The 15,984-nt window shown below is 35.6% G+C and overlaps 1 protein-coding gene across 3 annotated transcripts in view; it reads left to right on the top strand.

The window, feature by feature from the left end:
* UBR3 (ubiquitin protein ligase E3 component n-recognin 3) overlaps positions 1-15,984 on the top strand; it is a 240,437-nt gene that overhangs the window by 43,251 nt on the left and 181,202 nt on the right. For all 3 annotated transcript variants that reach the window (XM_059394142.1, XM_059394144.1, XM_059394143.1), the window contains exons 6-7: positions 8,933-8,999; positions 15,207-15,337. In XM_059394142.1, coding sequence (XP_059250125.1) covers positions 8,933-8,999; positions 15,207-15,337 — 198 coding nt within the window. The remainder of the gene's footprint in view (positions 1-8,932; positions 9,000-15,206; positions 15,338-15,984) is intronic.

Here is a 15,984-nt window from a genome sequence, read left to right on the forward strand (position 1 = left end):
TTAAAGTTGGACAGACCTCAGTTTGAATTTTGTCTCATAATTATATTACTTTGTTTTTTGCCAGTCATTTAACTTCTGAATATCCATTTTCTCTTGGAAAAGTGATGAGAATTCTGTTAGGATTAAATTCGATAACATAAAGTACCACAGATAAGACACAGATTAGACTCTAGATAAATGTTTTTGTCCTAGTACTTTTATGTGAGGAGTGATTCAAGTATTTGAATTTTTAGCTATTGTGGGTCATAATATACACATTTCTACTCATCTTTACAGAGGAAATAATTTACTAAAGCATGTTTTAAAACAATGAAGTTGATTAAAAAAAAAAAAGATTTTATTTATTTGACAGACAGAGATCACAAGTAGGCAGAGAGGCAGGCAGAGAGAGGAGGAAGCAGGCTCCCTGCTGAGCAAAGAGCTTGATGCCGGGCTCATTCTCCATCCCAGGACCCTGGATCATGACCTGAGCCAAAGGCAGAGACTTTAACCCACTGAATCACTAGGCGCCCCAGTGAAGGTCATTTTTAAAAATTTAATTGAAATATTACCTAAGTAATGCACAAACAGATTGTAGTTGTTTTGCCAAACAGTTCAGATTAAATAAAAGTCCCCTCTCTACCCTTCCTAATACCAGCTCTTCTTTGGGTAACTACAGTTAATAGTTTGGATGTCTTTGACAGATCCTCTTCTATGGAGTTTAATAACTGTGTGTTTATAGAAATGCATTGTGTGTGTGTGTGTGTTTGAAAAAATAAAAAATATTATGCCGGTTTGTGTCCTTTCATTTACTCCATAATGTACTGTGCATATTCATCTTTGTCAGTACTCTTTTCTTTTTATTTGCTAGGTAGTATTCTGAAATATGAATTAAACTACAGCTTATCCAATCATGTCCTTAATTTGCAGTTTTTTATGACAAGATACAGTGCTTACATTTCTTTTCTTGCAGGTGTGCGAATAGTTCTCTAAGATGTGGAACTGCTAGGTCACAAAGTATGCACATCTTATATTTTAATAGATTGATTTCTTTCTGATTATAAAATCACACACATATTTAAAATGAAAAGTATGGAAAAGTATAAAAATAAGACCAATTACCTATGGCCAGTCCTAAAGGGTTTTTAATGATAAAGGGAGGAAATTTTCTATTTTAAGATTGTGATCATGTTTGTTTTTTTTTTTTTTTAAAGATTTTTATTTATTTGGAATGCCTAGGTGGCTTAGTTGATTAAGCGGCTGCCTTCAGCTCAGGTCATGATCCCAGCATCCTGGGATCGAATCCCACATCAGGCTCCTTGCTCCACAGGGAGCCTGTTTCTCCCTCTGCCTCTGCCTGCCACTCTGCCTGCCTGTATTCTCTCTATCTCTCTGACAAATAAATAAATAAAACCTTTAAAAAAAGAATTTTTATTTAAAAATTATTTAAAAATTCTTAAAAAAAAAGATATTAATTTATTTATTTGTCAGAGCACACATGTAAGGGAACGGCAGGCAGAGGAAGAAGCAGGCTCCCTGCTGAGCAAGGAGCCTGATGCGGGACTCGATATGATCATAATTTTTTATACAAACATATATTTATTAATGTTTTATTGATGTGTCTACCACAAGGTCTTTGCCTTTTTTTATTTTTAAAGATTTTACTTGCTTATTTGAGATAGCACTTGCACTGGCACAAGCCAGGGGTGGTGGGCAGAGGGAAAGAGGGCAAGGGAGAGGCAGGCTCTCTGCTGAGCAGGGACCCTGACTGTGGGGTCAATCCCAGGACCCTGGGATCATGACCTGAGCCAAAGGCAGATGCCTAATGGACCGAACCATCCAGGTACCCTTGCTTTTTGGTTCTGAACACATTTTCAAATCTTGAGTTAGTAATAGAAGAATCATATAATACAACAAAAACAAAAATTAGAATCAGGAGGAAGCAATTTGAAAGTTATAAAAATTACTAATGCTAGAGCGAAAAGAGACCTTAAAGTTCATTTTGCCTAACTTATACATGAAGAAGCTGAATTCCATGGAAATAACAGGTTCACTCAAGCTAGTGAATTTCATTTACTAGTTTTTGGTAGAGTTGGAAGTGGACACTAGGTCTCTTATCTAGTTGGTTTAGAGTTCTTTCTGTGAAGTGGATAAACGATTCTTTTTTTTTTTTTTTAAGATTTTTATTTATTTGATAGAGAGAAAGATCACAGGTAGGCAGAGAGGCAGGCAGAGAGGGGGGGGGGGATGCAGGCTCCCTGCTGAGCAGAGAGCCCGATGCGGGGCTTGATCCTAGGACCCTGAGATCATGACCTGAGCCGAAAGCAGAGGCTTAACCCACTGAGCCACCCAGGTGCCCCCGATTCTTTTATTACTATTGTAGTACAACACATTTGTCCTAAACTTTGTGACCTAAAATTACCCTTTTTTTCCCCCTTACAATTTTATGGCTCAGGAATTTGGGACCCACAGCTGGGCATTTCTCATTAGGGTTTCCTCATGAAGTTCTAATTAGTTGCTGGCTGCCACTGCAGTTCTCTAAGTCTCAGCTGAAGTGGAGATTTAAGGTGGCTTACCGACAGGACTGGTTGTTGATTGCTTACAGTCTGCAAGGAGCTCAGCTGGCTTTTGACCAGAGTGCCTGCAGGTGGCTTCTCCAGAGTGGAGGTCTCAAGTTGTTACATATTTACTGGCTTCTCCCAGATTTGAGCTGCTGGAGAGCAGAAGCTGGACAGCCTTTTCTGAGCTGGCCTTGGAAGTTACATTGTGTCACTAACAGACTGCATTTTATTAGTTGGCAGTTGTCAAGGTGGGTCCAGATTCAGTAGGAGGGGACATAGATCCCACCTCTAGAAGGAGGAGTGTCAAAGAATTTGTAAACACGTTTCAAAACTTCTAAGATATGACTTTGCTGTTTTTTTTTCCTGAATTCACTTGCTATCCAAAATAATGACTAGTGATTATAGCTAACTAACATACCAACAATTGATTATAGATTTTTCCATCTACTCAGTGCTTTTTTTTGTTGTTGTTGTTGGGAAAACTGTCACCTGACAGTGAAATAATGCTGTAAGCAGAAATGGCTATAGTAGGATTTTAATTAAAATTATAGAGTTTTCTTTAAGTGTGGTAGTTACTATTGAAGATCAAGAAAATGAAAGTTTACATTTAAGATTGTAAGATACATATTTTTAAAGTTGATCTTTACCTTTGTGAACTCCTTTTAACTCTGTAAAGGAGAAAGCTAATGCAGGAATAAGATAAATAGAGTATGACAGAAGAAGAGTACCCAGATACACATGTTCCTGAGCAAATAACCCATTTATGCCATTAAGCTATTAATGCCATTAATTTATACCATTATGAATTAAAATTCATTAAGGCTTTTAAAGCTATATTGATTTTTTTTCTGCAACTATAGGCCAAAATGTTATGTTTGCTTTTTAGTATTTATATTTGAAATTTAATGAAGACCTGGATATGGTTAAAGCTTAGAGTTTCTATACCCTTACCCTACAGGGCCATGGGATTATTGAGCAGATGTTTTTCATGATTTCATTCTTGTAATTTAACACTGATATAAAAAAACAGGATGAGAAGAGGGCAGTGACATCTTCATTATTACTGTAGAGAAATGATTGTAACAATTAAAAAAATGTAAGAATTTAGAATTGGAGAGACCCCAGAGGTAATCTGTTCTTACCCCTTTGTTTTAAAAATGAACAGATGTGAAACTATTAACAGCAGCAAGATTTCTATTTGTAAAGAGTTTTATTGAATGAGGGTACATATTGCAGTCGACTTAATTTTATTCATACAAGTTGTGTCAGAAATTTGTCTCTGTTCTCCCTAGAACATTATGTACTCAGCAGGGCTATTTATACACATGACATTCTTCATACTACTACTTCTTATTCTTTTTTTGTATAGCTCATATGAAATAGGAGTAGAAAATGTTGTTTGTGTTCTATGGAACTGAAGAGAAAACAAGCACATTTGACTTTATAAAGTATTTTTAAATTTACATTTATATTAATTTTTTGTTTAGATTTATTTTAACCATCAGATAATTCAGTTCAAAAGAAGATTATCTGTAGTATTATATGTACATAGGTCTAATTAGAGTTTGTCAGAGAGAATAGGATCTTTTAAATCAAGATAATTTTTTAAGATTATATTCACTGTCGCCATTACCATAGCAATGTCCGTATGTGTGCAATGACCAGATCATTAATTTCTGTGACATTGATGTACTTAGCTATTAATACAGATGAAGGCATTTAAGACACTTTTCCCTCCGTGAAACTGTAAAATTATGAATGTCCATTGTGCAAAAATTAAAAAGTAGTAAAAAGCATAAAAAGAAAACATGGTAAATATTTTCAGCTGTACCATCCAGAGATAACCATGATTTATTAATTTTGTGTGTTTACTTCTAGTCTTTTTTTTTTTCTTGCATACTTTTAGGTAATTGAGAAATACTTTAAGTTACTATGTAAATATGCTTTCAATACTCTTGCCTTTATTCAAGACAGAATCCAGATGAGCAGTTAAAACTAATTTGTCAAAGTGTGGCAAAAGCAGGATTATTGAAATTGAAAGACAGTGTTGCTTTTCATAAATTAATAGGTAAAAGAAAAAAATTAGTATTATTTAGTTTTATTTTGGGGTAGAAGGTTTAATTCTAATCATAAAAAATTACATTAATGGTTATGAGGTAGAGAATCATAGAAACTTTAGGCAGGAGCTTAGAAATGTCTAGTGAATTGCTTTTCCAGTGCAGGAATTGATTTTACAACATTCCTGACAGTTGGTAAGCCTTTTCATAAACACTTGGAATGATAGGGAGTTTACTTAGTTTCTGAGGCAACTTGTTCTTTTGTTTGATAGCTCTAATTATTATATATAAGGATGTTCTCAATACTTGCTAAATATTGTAATTTTCACACATTTCTTATTTTTTTCCTTTAGAAGTATTTTTATTTTTTTAAAGATTTATTTACTTACTTGAGAGAGCAGGCGAGCTGGAGTGCACAGGTATGCCATTGGGAGCACAGCAGGAAAGGGCAGAGGAGAGGGAAAAGCAGACTCCCTGCTGGGCAGGGAGCCCTATGCAGGGCTGATCTCAGGACCCTGAGATTGTGACCTATGCCAAAGGCAGATGCTTAACTGACTGAGCCACCCAGTTGTCCCTGAAAAGTTTTTGTTTTTACTTCTATAAGACACCTCCTTAAATATTTAGCTTTAGTGATTTAATATTTTCTGCTGTACATGCCTTTTTCATCTATTCACTCCCCTTTCAGTGTGTGATTTGATTCCATACACAGGCATGGGCTCTCTTTCGATAAGCATACTGTTGGTTAAGGTCCATTTTTTTTTTTCTTTTTTTGTAGGCCTTTTAGCATTTATGCTAGATGTTGGCAGGAACCCAGTGGTCAAAAATGAAATGCCTAGGTTTTGACCCTCCTATCCCTCCAACATTGAACAGTTGACAAGCTAGAGGTCCCTCTCTGCTTTATACTTGTAAAGTTGATTTAAAGTAAACAGTCTCAGATTATAGTGGCTTACTTAAGTCTATGTTTCATTTTATTGTTCTAATCTTCAAGATCTTTGGATTTTATTTTTATAACCTGATATGTTATATATTCCTTTTAGCCTTGTATATTCTGTATTAACAGCCTTTGAGTATTATTTTAACCATCTGTGAATTTACCAATTTCTTTTTATGGAGGTCATATTTTTTTCATCTGCTCAGTAAATTCATAAAATAAGAAAGGTTAATTTGGTTGTAAATTTTACAGGCTAGGAATTTGAATGGGTTTTGGGGATCTTATCTCATTTTGGACGTTATACATATTTTTGTGCCTGAAACACATGTGGTAAGGTGTCATTTCCCTGCCCAGGTATTATTTAAGAGTTCAAAAGTGTTTTTCTGGGCTGCGCAAATGCTCTCTGGATAGAGGTTGTACTTGATTTCCTTCCTTCCTTGTCCATTGAACTGTGATTTTTTTCCCAGGGTTCTTTCTCTGCTGCTTCTTCATGGATAAATAGGGAAGAGCTGAAACTTACTACCATGGATTTGGGGTTGAGTGTGGCACTGTGGTTATGATAACTGTATTTTCATCTTCCTTAATCCTGAAATTCCCACCTCTGGGAATTCTTCCAGTTGTTAGAAGTATTGTTTTTCTCAAGACAAAATGTGGGACTTGTAATAGATAGCATAGTAATCAGTTATCTTGAGCAGATCGTCACAGGATTGGAAATTAGAACCATATTTAAAATTTATTTATTAACTTAAAACTATAATCCATATTCATTGTTGAATAAATAGAAAATAAATGTTAACAAAAATATAAAATTATATATTACTCTATTATTTAGAGGTGGCTAATTGTAGACATCTGTAATCTAACAGATTTTATATATAGTATATTTTAATAGTTTAATGGTTTCATCCTATACATACTACTCTATAGCCTGCTTTTCTCACTAATGACAGTTTTGAACTTCATAAGGAATATATTTTAACAGGTTTTATATGTGTATGTTATCAGTACTTAAATGTTTTATACTCTTTATGCTATTCTATATAGCATGCCTTTTTAATTTTTAATAATGGTTTTTGAAGAAATATCTGGTCACAATGAAAATAGATCTCTAGCATTGTTTTCCTTAGAGTACAGGTATGCTCTGATTTATTTACCTAATCACCTGCTGTTGGAAGCCAAAGTTTCTTTTATTTTGCATTACAGGTAACATTATGATAAATAGTTATTCATCTAGTCCTTATTCACTTATCTGTTTCTTTAGGATAAATTCCTATAACTAAAACTTCCGTTGCAATGATAAATATACCTAGCGGCTTTTGACATGTGTATTGACAAATGGCCATTCAGAAAAATTGCAGGAGTGTGCATTTTTCCCTCCCTTCCTTGTATCTCCCTTCCTAGCTGTATTTGATAATGTACCATGATGTGAAACCAAACTTACTGGTCTGTTTCCAGATTTCATCATTGTGGTTTTGTTCATGCTGTCTTTTCTTGGAATGGCTTTCCTCTCCTTTGCTTGGTTAATTTTACTTGTTTTTTATACTGTAAGGTTGGGAAATTTATAGAACTTTGTTATGCCATGACCATTGCTTGATCAAGGATGCTCTTTTTATAGGGAGTTTGTATTTGAAATTATGAAGTAATCCTAGCCTGGGTTATAGATTTTTTCCCCCCTCAAATTTGTCTTTTCTCTGAGGATTGGGAGAACAGTTTTACAAATGGCTGATAGATAGCTAGATCTCACACTTTAGAGCCCTCTGGACCCTGTGTCATGATTTTATATTCTTGTGTCTGCTTTTTGTCTCTTAAGCCTCCAAATTTCATTTTGGCAAGTTACTCCAAGAGAAAGTGAAGGTGGTAGAAGAGGAGGAGAGTGTAGTTTGACTGTTAGTACTGCTGCCAGGTGGTAGGTGGTCAGAGAGGACTGGCAGAGGTCGGGATTCACAGGGAGGGCATACGGAAGTGCTGGGTAAATGCTAATTGACAGAGCTAAATGGTGTCTTTGGAAAATCGAAGCCCTGAGGATGGATGCTAGGTTTGCCAGAAACCTGAAGTTAAGGCTGTGGTGTGTAGGCCAAGAAAGCCATACTAGTTGATAAAACAGCAGCATGAAGCCAAGACTGACTACTTTTCTGCTTTGGAGATTTGGTGGGCTGTAATTGAGAAAGTACCTGGGAATTTGTACCACAGTTCGAACTGCCACCACCAGCACAACACCATTGTTAGTACAGCAGACTACCACATGTCTTTATAAGATCATTTGGCTCATATATGTTGGAAAATAGGAAAAAGATGTCAGTATTACATGGAGGTTTGGGATTCCTATGCAGTCTTTCCTAGTTCAGGAGAACTAGGATAATGCGTTGTAGAATCCTGTCCTTCAGCTGGAGGGGAAAAAACGTGAATTCTGCTGCAAGGGCAGCAGGAACCTTTTCAGCAACATTTAAAGAAATTTAGAAATGAGCACTTGCATCCAGGGCTCTCTCCCCAGGAGGCACACTTCTAGCTTCACATTGGTTGCAGGAGGAGTAGGCTGTTGCTTCCTCTGCTCCTTTTCCCTCTGTGCTCTCTTAGCTGGCTAGATTCCCATTCTGTTGTTGTGATGCTGTGCTAACATCCCCTGAGACAGCCTCAAACCACTGTATGATGTTGGTGTGGGAATCCAAATGATATCCCCAGAGACTGATTATTGCTTTTGTTACTTCTCTGGTTACAAACTTGAATAGATTGTAAAGGTTTAGAATACACCCTGCCCCTCATCTTTTTTTCTCCATAGGCTTTCTTATTTTTCATTTGAGTTTTTTTAGGAATGAATATATCACATATAAGCAGAAATGCCTGTATTTCCTTCTTGGATTTTTTTTCCCTAAGTAACTTAAAAAAAGTTTTTTTTAAACTGTCAATTTAGCTTTTAATGTCCTATATTTATTTTTCAGAATTTGATTTTTTGAACTCATTTTTTCTCTCAGATCCTCCAAAACCTTTTCTCTATTCATTGTTTTAGCCCTCTTCCCTTGCTCTCCTTTCTTCCTGTGCTAATCTGCTTTCCTCCTCCTCTTTATATTCTTTGTGCATTTGATGTTACATTTATAAGGTTAGGAAAGTTTTTTTTATTGGAAATTTTTTATTTTGACATTTTCGGGTCTTACAAGTCTTTCATTAAAAGCACAGATTAAATTTAAGAGTTCTTGTATTTTAATACTAAGGATTTTCATTATATATTCTAATTTTAAAATAAAAAAATTTATTATGGTATATACATAAAAGTGAAATGTGTTGATTAATACTATGTAAGCATGCCTGTGTTACATATTTAACATAATTTGTAAGCATATTTCTACTTTATGTGAAATGTATACTTCATGAATAGGACTGTGTATGATACTAATTTTATTTTCCTCCAGGAGGATCAGGATGGGAGTCAAGGTCTGGGCAAGAGAAAGAGGGTCAAACTAAGCAGTAGCACCAAAGGTATTTATATTTAATTTTTTCCTTGTGTAAAAAGCTAAAAATGAAAAACAAGAAACAGATTTTTTACTATAGACACAAACTGATAGTTAACAGAGGGGAGGTAGGTGGGAGGATGGGTTAAACAGGTGATGGGGGAGTAAGGAGTGCACTTGTTGTGATGAGTACCAGGTGGTTTATGGAGTGTTAAATCACTCTGTTGTATACCTGAAACTAATGTGACACTGTATGTTAATTAACTGGAATTTAAATGAAAACTTAAAAAAAAAGCTAAAACTGTTTAATCATTAAGAACACTTAGTGGGCTAGCCATTTTGAAGGGAGAGTTATGTTCTTACATTTGTCTAATGATGGAGAAAGTATTGTTAGGGGGGTGATTGTGGGGGACCTCAAAAGCAAATGAAACCCTTACTATTAGAATTTTGTCTATTTATTTGTTTCATAAGATGTGCATTATAATATTTGAGCCATTAAAAAAGTGAATCTTTTCACTGATTCCTTGATTTGGATCCAGTGTTTTTGGTATAAAGTTTAGATTGAGTTACATCTTTTTATAATCTGGGGTATGTAGTTTCTACAGTGAAAAAACATAAGTATGGGAGAGATGGTGAGAGAGGGAGGTGGGAGGCGGGAGAGAATAAAAATGAGTGGCACTTTTTTAACGGTTCAGGTAGGGCTCAATATGTTTGCTCAAAGGAGGAAGTAGGTACGTCTGTAGTAAGGGACTAGATTAGTGATAATAATGAGTAATATTTATTGATCTTTTTGTACATGCTAGACATAGTGCCAGGTATTTCACATAAGTTGGTTCATTTGATTCTTAAAGTCACCATACAAAACAGTAATTATTATTGTTATTATTTTTATTGCTGTTATTACTATTTTATGAATGAGGAAATGGAGGCATATTAGAGATCACAACTAAATGAGAAATAGATCCTTAATTCAAATACCAGAACCTAAGCTGTTAATCACTGTTTTCTTGACCCTTACTAAAAAATTTTCTAGAGTACTTGTTACTCGTTGACAGCCTGTGCTCTGGATTTTTGCCATGGATTTCCAAATCTTAACATGGTCTATATCCTGGGATAGTATGGTCTGTCTGTTAGAGAGTCTCCAGATGTTGAATTATTATTTTGATGAAGATAATTATTATTTCTGGTGCTGAGTGTATCTCGTGGAATATTTACAACTGCTTAGAAAGGTGGAGCAAGCAGGCAGTTTTAGTTGAGGCTCATTTTGCAAGTCTGTTCAGAGTTAGTTATGCTGCTGCATTTAATTTGGGGCTCCTAGTGTTGGGGACAGCTCAAGATCCTTCTAGCCAGACTAAGAAGACAGTAAACAGATTAACAGGAGAAAATAAAATTTAATGGTGTATGTATGGGGAATTCACACAGATGTGGAAATTCCCAAAACAGGCAAAATAAAGTATATAGGTGATTCTGAACTAGGGAGAAATGGGTAAGGGTCTGGAACTGCAAAGGGAAGACATGCAAATCACAGGAAGATGGGAAAGAGTAAATATTTGATAAATAAATATTTGCTGGGCCTCTTAGAAACAATGGGACACAGGTCTTGCTAGGTTCCTCCCTGTCTACCATACTTAGTTTATATCATAATGTAGTTATCTATGGTGATAGCTCTCTTTCTGGAGCAGGTCCTCTATCCAAATTCTTTTTAGTTGTTGATGGGGAAGGCAAAGAGGTTTTCCTGAATTTGCTGGATTTTGATTGCTTTTGTTTGATATAGTTGACACACAAAGTTACATTAGTTTCAAGTATACAACTTAGTGATTTGACAAGTTTCTACGTTATGGTATGTTCACAAGTGTAGGTAGCTACCATCTGTCCTGTAACATCACTATGGCAGGATCACTAACTGTATTCCTTATGGTCTGCTTTTTATTCCTGCGACTTACTGATTCCATAATTGCAGGCTGGTATCTCCCTCTCTCCTTCACCCTTTTTTGGTTATCTCCCCACCTGTTCTGTTCTGGCAACCATCAGTTTGTTCTGTGTATTGATAGGTCTTCTGATTCTGCTCTGCATGTGTGTGTGTATGTGTGTATACACACATGTATTTACATATATATATATATATTTATTTTAGATTTCGCCTATGAGTGGAATCATATGGTATTTGTCTTTCTCAGTTTGACTTATTTCACTTAGCATCATATCCTCTAGGTCCATCATGTTGTCTCATGACAATCCCATCCTTCATTATGGGTGCCTAATGTTCCATTGTGTATATATACCACATTTTCCTTATCCATTTGTCTGTTGATGGAAACTTCCATATCTTGGCCATTGTAAACAATGCTGCAGTAAACATAGGGGTGCCTATATCTTTTCAAATTAGTGTTTTGGTTTTCTTTGGTTAAATACCCAGTAGTGGAATTACTGGATTACATGGTATTTGTGTTTATTTTTTTGAGAAACCTCCTCATCTTCATACCAAAGGAGTCCATCTTGGGGTGGCCTGCCCTTGGCTCCACCCTAGCAAAGGGCATGAAATTTGATCTGTGGTCCAGGATGCACATGTGTACACATGTTCCCCTTCTTCCTTTCCTAGCAGGGAAATTTTGATGCCTGAAGGAAATGAGAACTAATATGGTGACCTGGCCTTTGACTTACCAGAGTTGTCTGTGTGTTTACCTGAGTCCTTGACATACATCTGAGTTGAAGTGGACTCTTAGATACATACTTGAGTTTCAGTTTTAGAGATGTCTTAAAAAAATACTTGATATGGTGTGAGAGGTCATTGTTTTCCTACAGTCTGGTCAAATGTTGGGTGAAGATACTTTCTATGGAGACTTAAAATTGAAGCTTATTTTATTCCTGATTTTTTTTCATATTTGAGATTAGATTCTCTTCTTTCCTCCACTGGTGAGAAGTGCTACAGAGATTTAAGACTTGATCAGTTACCAATTTTTCTTTAAGTATGTGCATGGAAGAAATGGCTTTTTGAATTAGTAGAACCTCTGTTTTCAAAAAGTGGTAGTTGTTTTTGAAGATAACAGAAGTCCAAGAATTGGTTTAGTTTTTGTAAGAATTTGGTTCAGTGGTTTGAAAGTGAGCTGAAAATAAAAGATAATAATAGGCAAGAGGTTGAGGCACTGTGCCACATTCACTGTCTCGTCTCTAAACCTAAATGTTAAGGATGAAGAAACGGAGGCCTATAGGGCTTCAGCTAACATGGCTGAGATTATTGAGCTCCTGAGTTATGGATTCTGGACTCAGCTGTCTAATGAAAATCTTTATGTTACTCATGCATTTGTACCACATACTGATTGCTCAAAAATCTCTTTTTACAGTTTGGCTTAAGGTAGTTTAGGCATTCTAAAAATCATGACAATTTAAATCCAGATTTTAAAGGCAAATATGTTGTTATACATAACTAATGGAAGCATTCTAACCACATCTCCATAGCATAACACAAAGCACATCACTCATGTTGAACTTTGTAAATATTTTTAGAAACACTTATCTTTGAGGATGTAATTAATTTATTTTTTTGGTAGTATAAAATTTTCAATCATATTAGTGCTAAATGAATTGTAAGACTTAAACTGACATCAGTAATATGCTCTGGGTTATATTCAAAATTAGAATATAATTTTGTCCGTCTGATTGACTTGGGCCCTAATTTTATTTTTTTGGCTTTGAATCTGTCAGTGTGTGCCTTTGAATATATTTTACCTCAGTTTTTGCAAGATTTATTTATTTCTATTTTTAAAATCATTGTTGTATCCTGGGAATGATCTAATTCAGGAGGAAGATATTTCTGTTTTATAAGTAGAAAATTCTGACATTTAGAAAATAAAGAATAAATAGTTTCCACTGAGATGTATAGTATAGTTATATATAAATTTTTTTTTAATTTTTGAAGATTTTTATTTGTTTATTTGACAGACAGGGATCACAAGTAGGCAGAGCAGCAGGCAGAGAGAGAGAGAGAGAAGCAGGCTATCTGCTGAGCAGAGAGCCTGATGTGGGGCTTGATCCCAGGATCCTGGCCTGAGCCACCCAGGCGCCCCTGCATTTATATTTTTATCGCTATTAAATGTTAAATCCTTAAATATAAATCCTTATATTTATACCAAAGGCAAACTGAAAGGGAGTTAGGAAATTGGGATATAACTTTTGGCTCTCTGTAGTTAAATTTGTAGTATCTCCAGAATAATGGAGATTCTAAAAGTTATTCTAAAAATAATGGGTTATTAATTATTAACAGAAAAATTGGGTTAAAGTTGTGTCTAATAAGTATTGATTCAAGCCTGTTAAAATCAGAATGTTTTAGGGGCACCTGGGTGGCTCAGTGGGTTAAAGCCTCTGCCTTTGGCTCAGGTCATGATCCCAGGGTCCTGGGATTGATCCCCGCATCAGGCTCTCTGCTCAGCAGGGAGCCTGCTCCCCCCCCCTCCTGCCTGCCTCTCTGCCTATTTGTGATCTCTGTCTGTCAAATAAAATCTTTAAAAAAAAATCAGAATGTTTTAAAGAAGAATCAAGAGAGATATGGCATGCTTATTGATGGCCTGCTTATTGTTACATTTTTTAAAAAAGATTTTATTTATTTTGGAGAGAGAGTGTGTGAGTGCAAGAAGGGGAAGGAGCAGAGGGAGAGGGACAAGCACACCCTGTGCTGAGCGTAGAGCCAAATGTAGGGCTAAATCTCAGGACCCTGACACGATAACCTGAGTCGAAATCAAGAGTTGGATGCTTAACTGGCTGAGCCCCTCAGGTGCCCTTATTGTGACATTTTTAGACCCATGACCTGAGGAGATGTGGTGTGACCACATTACTCAGTAATAGGAGAACTGTGAGACTGAGGTAGGGTAGGGTTAATTGAAAAAATGCTTCAGGGTTACTCTACAAGACAACTTGAACTATAATTCAATTTAGGGCTATACATGGGTATTTTGTCGTATGTAATACTACTTTTTAGAATCCTTTGTTTAACTCTAGTCCTTGTGTAAGCATTATCACTGAACCAATCCATTCACAGTTGACACTTGTTGTATCCTCTAAAGTGTCCTTATAATGGACCTGATAATCCAGAGAAGTAGCCTAAGCCCAAGATCATTTCTTCCAACAAAGATGAAGTCAGAATTTTGTAGTTCTTTTTTAGGGATAGACACTAAGGTGAGAGAAGGAAATAGCCAAAGTATTAAAAATATTCAGTTCATTATATACCTGTTGAGACCTTTCTGTTGATTCAGTGTGACAAGGTTGCAGAGATTAGTAGGAGACAGAGTAGTCCTCAAGGAGTAGCTTAGAAATTGGCTGTGTAGTAATTTTATCCCTTTTTGAATCCTTATATTTAAAAGGGGCATCCATTTTCTGTTTCCCTGTGCATAAAGAAGGGCATCTTGAGTCCAGAGAAAGTAAGAATGTATAGCATTCTTTATAATTTTCCTGGTATATTCTTACTAGATAAGAAGTAAATGCTTCTATATATACTAGAGTAAGCAATACATTAGTAATTACTTCCTGTAGCAAAATTAGTATTTCATTTCTAGATTTTTTTTTTTTTTGTCAGAGAGAGAGAGAGAGAGCGAGAGCGAGCGCACAGGCAGAGTGGCAGGCAGAGTCAGAGGGAGAGGCAGGCTCCCCACGGGGCAAGGAGCCCGATGTGGGACTCGATCCCAGGACGCTGGGATCATGACCTGAGCCGAAGGCAGCTGCTTAACCAACTGAGCCACCCAGGCGTCCCATTAGTATTTCATTTCTGAAGAACAATTTTAAAGAAATAAATTATTGACTCCTATAACAATTTCCCCCCTTTTCTTTAAAAACTAAAAATGAAAAGATTCAATAACTTTGGGCTTTATGTCTTTAATATTTTGTTTTTAGCTTAAAATTATTATTACTATTAATATTAGTAAAATACCATAAATATTGTTCTTGTAGGATAATTATTTTGAATCTTAGAAATTTTAGATAAATTACTTATGTTAAGGGCAAGTAATTACTTATTTTTTAAGTAACTGCTTCCTATTTAAATATAAGGATTAAGTATTTTATTGTTTACCATGGAAATTGTAGAAACCTGGATTGATGATGTCAGTATTATTGAATTATTGAAAGGGTGTCCTTAATTTGTTGATACACTCAAGTGTTTGAAGTTAATGGTTATTAATTATAGTAGGGTTTAAATGAGATGAGCAGCTTAAGTCATTAGGTTCTAAGTTTTCTTTTTTTAATGTAGATCAATCTATAATGGATGTTTTGAAACATAAAAGTTTTCTAGAAGAACTATTGTTTTGGACTATAAAGTATGAATTCCCTCAGAAGATGGTAACTTTCTTACTCAACATGCTTCCAGATCAAGAGTATAAGGTATCTATGTTTTTTCCCTTCCTTTCTGAACTTTGCTCCTCTTTCTTTGCCTTTTCATCATGAAATTTTGAAATTGTTTTTAAGCTGTGCCTTATTTTATTGTAGCTTCAAGGACTGAGATAACACTAATAAAAAGCATTAGCTTCTTTTGTTGTTAAAGTAGGTTTTGCACAAAAAGCACAGGATCATAGATCTGAGGCAAAGCAGCTTTACAAAGCAGTATTCCTAAGAGTAGTCTGTCTGCATGGAACTTGGTCCAAAGAGAATGCTAGGGGACACACAAAAACATAATTCCACAAGTAAATATGTAGTCAATTAAATTGTGGTAGGTTCTCCAAAGGAGAGTTACAAAGTGCTATGAGAATGTTTAAGCGGTCAGCTGAATTTAGATTGTGGGATTATAGGGGCATCTGGCTTGTTCAGTTGGTAGAGCTTGCTATTCTTGATCTTGGGGTGATGAGTTCAAGACCCATGTTAGGTGTAGAGATTACTTAAAAAAAAAAAAAAAAAGTGGATTGTGAGGTTAGGTTTGAGAAAATCACAGGGTTAGTTGCTGCTAGCCATAACCATTAAAGACAGAACAGTTACTGACCTGTATACACATGTAGATAGGTGAAGACTGTAGTTCCAGAGGGTCTAGACTCTCA

The sequence above is a fragment of the Mustela nigripes genome, chromosome 3, assembly GCF_022355385.1.
Source record: "Mustela nigripes isolate SB6536 chromosome 3, MUSNIG.SB6536, whole genome shotgun sequence".
Classification (NCBI taxonomy): Eukaryota; Metazoa; Chordata; class Mammalia; order Carnivora; family Mustelidae; genus Mustela; species Mustela nigripes.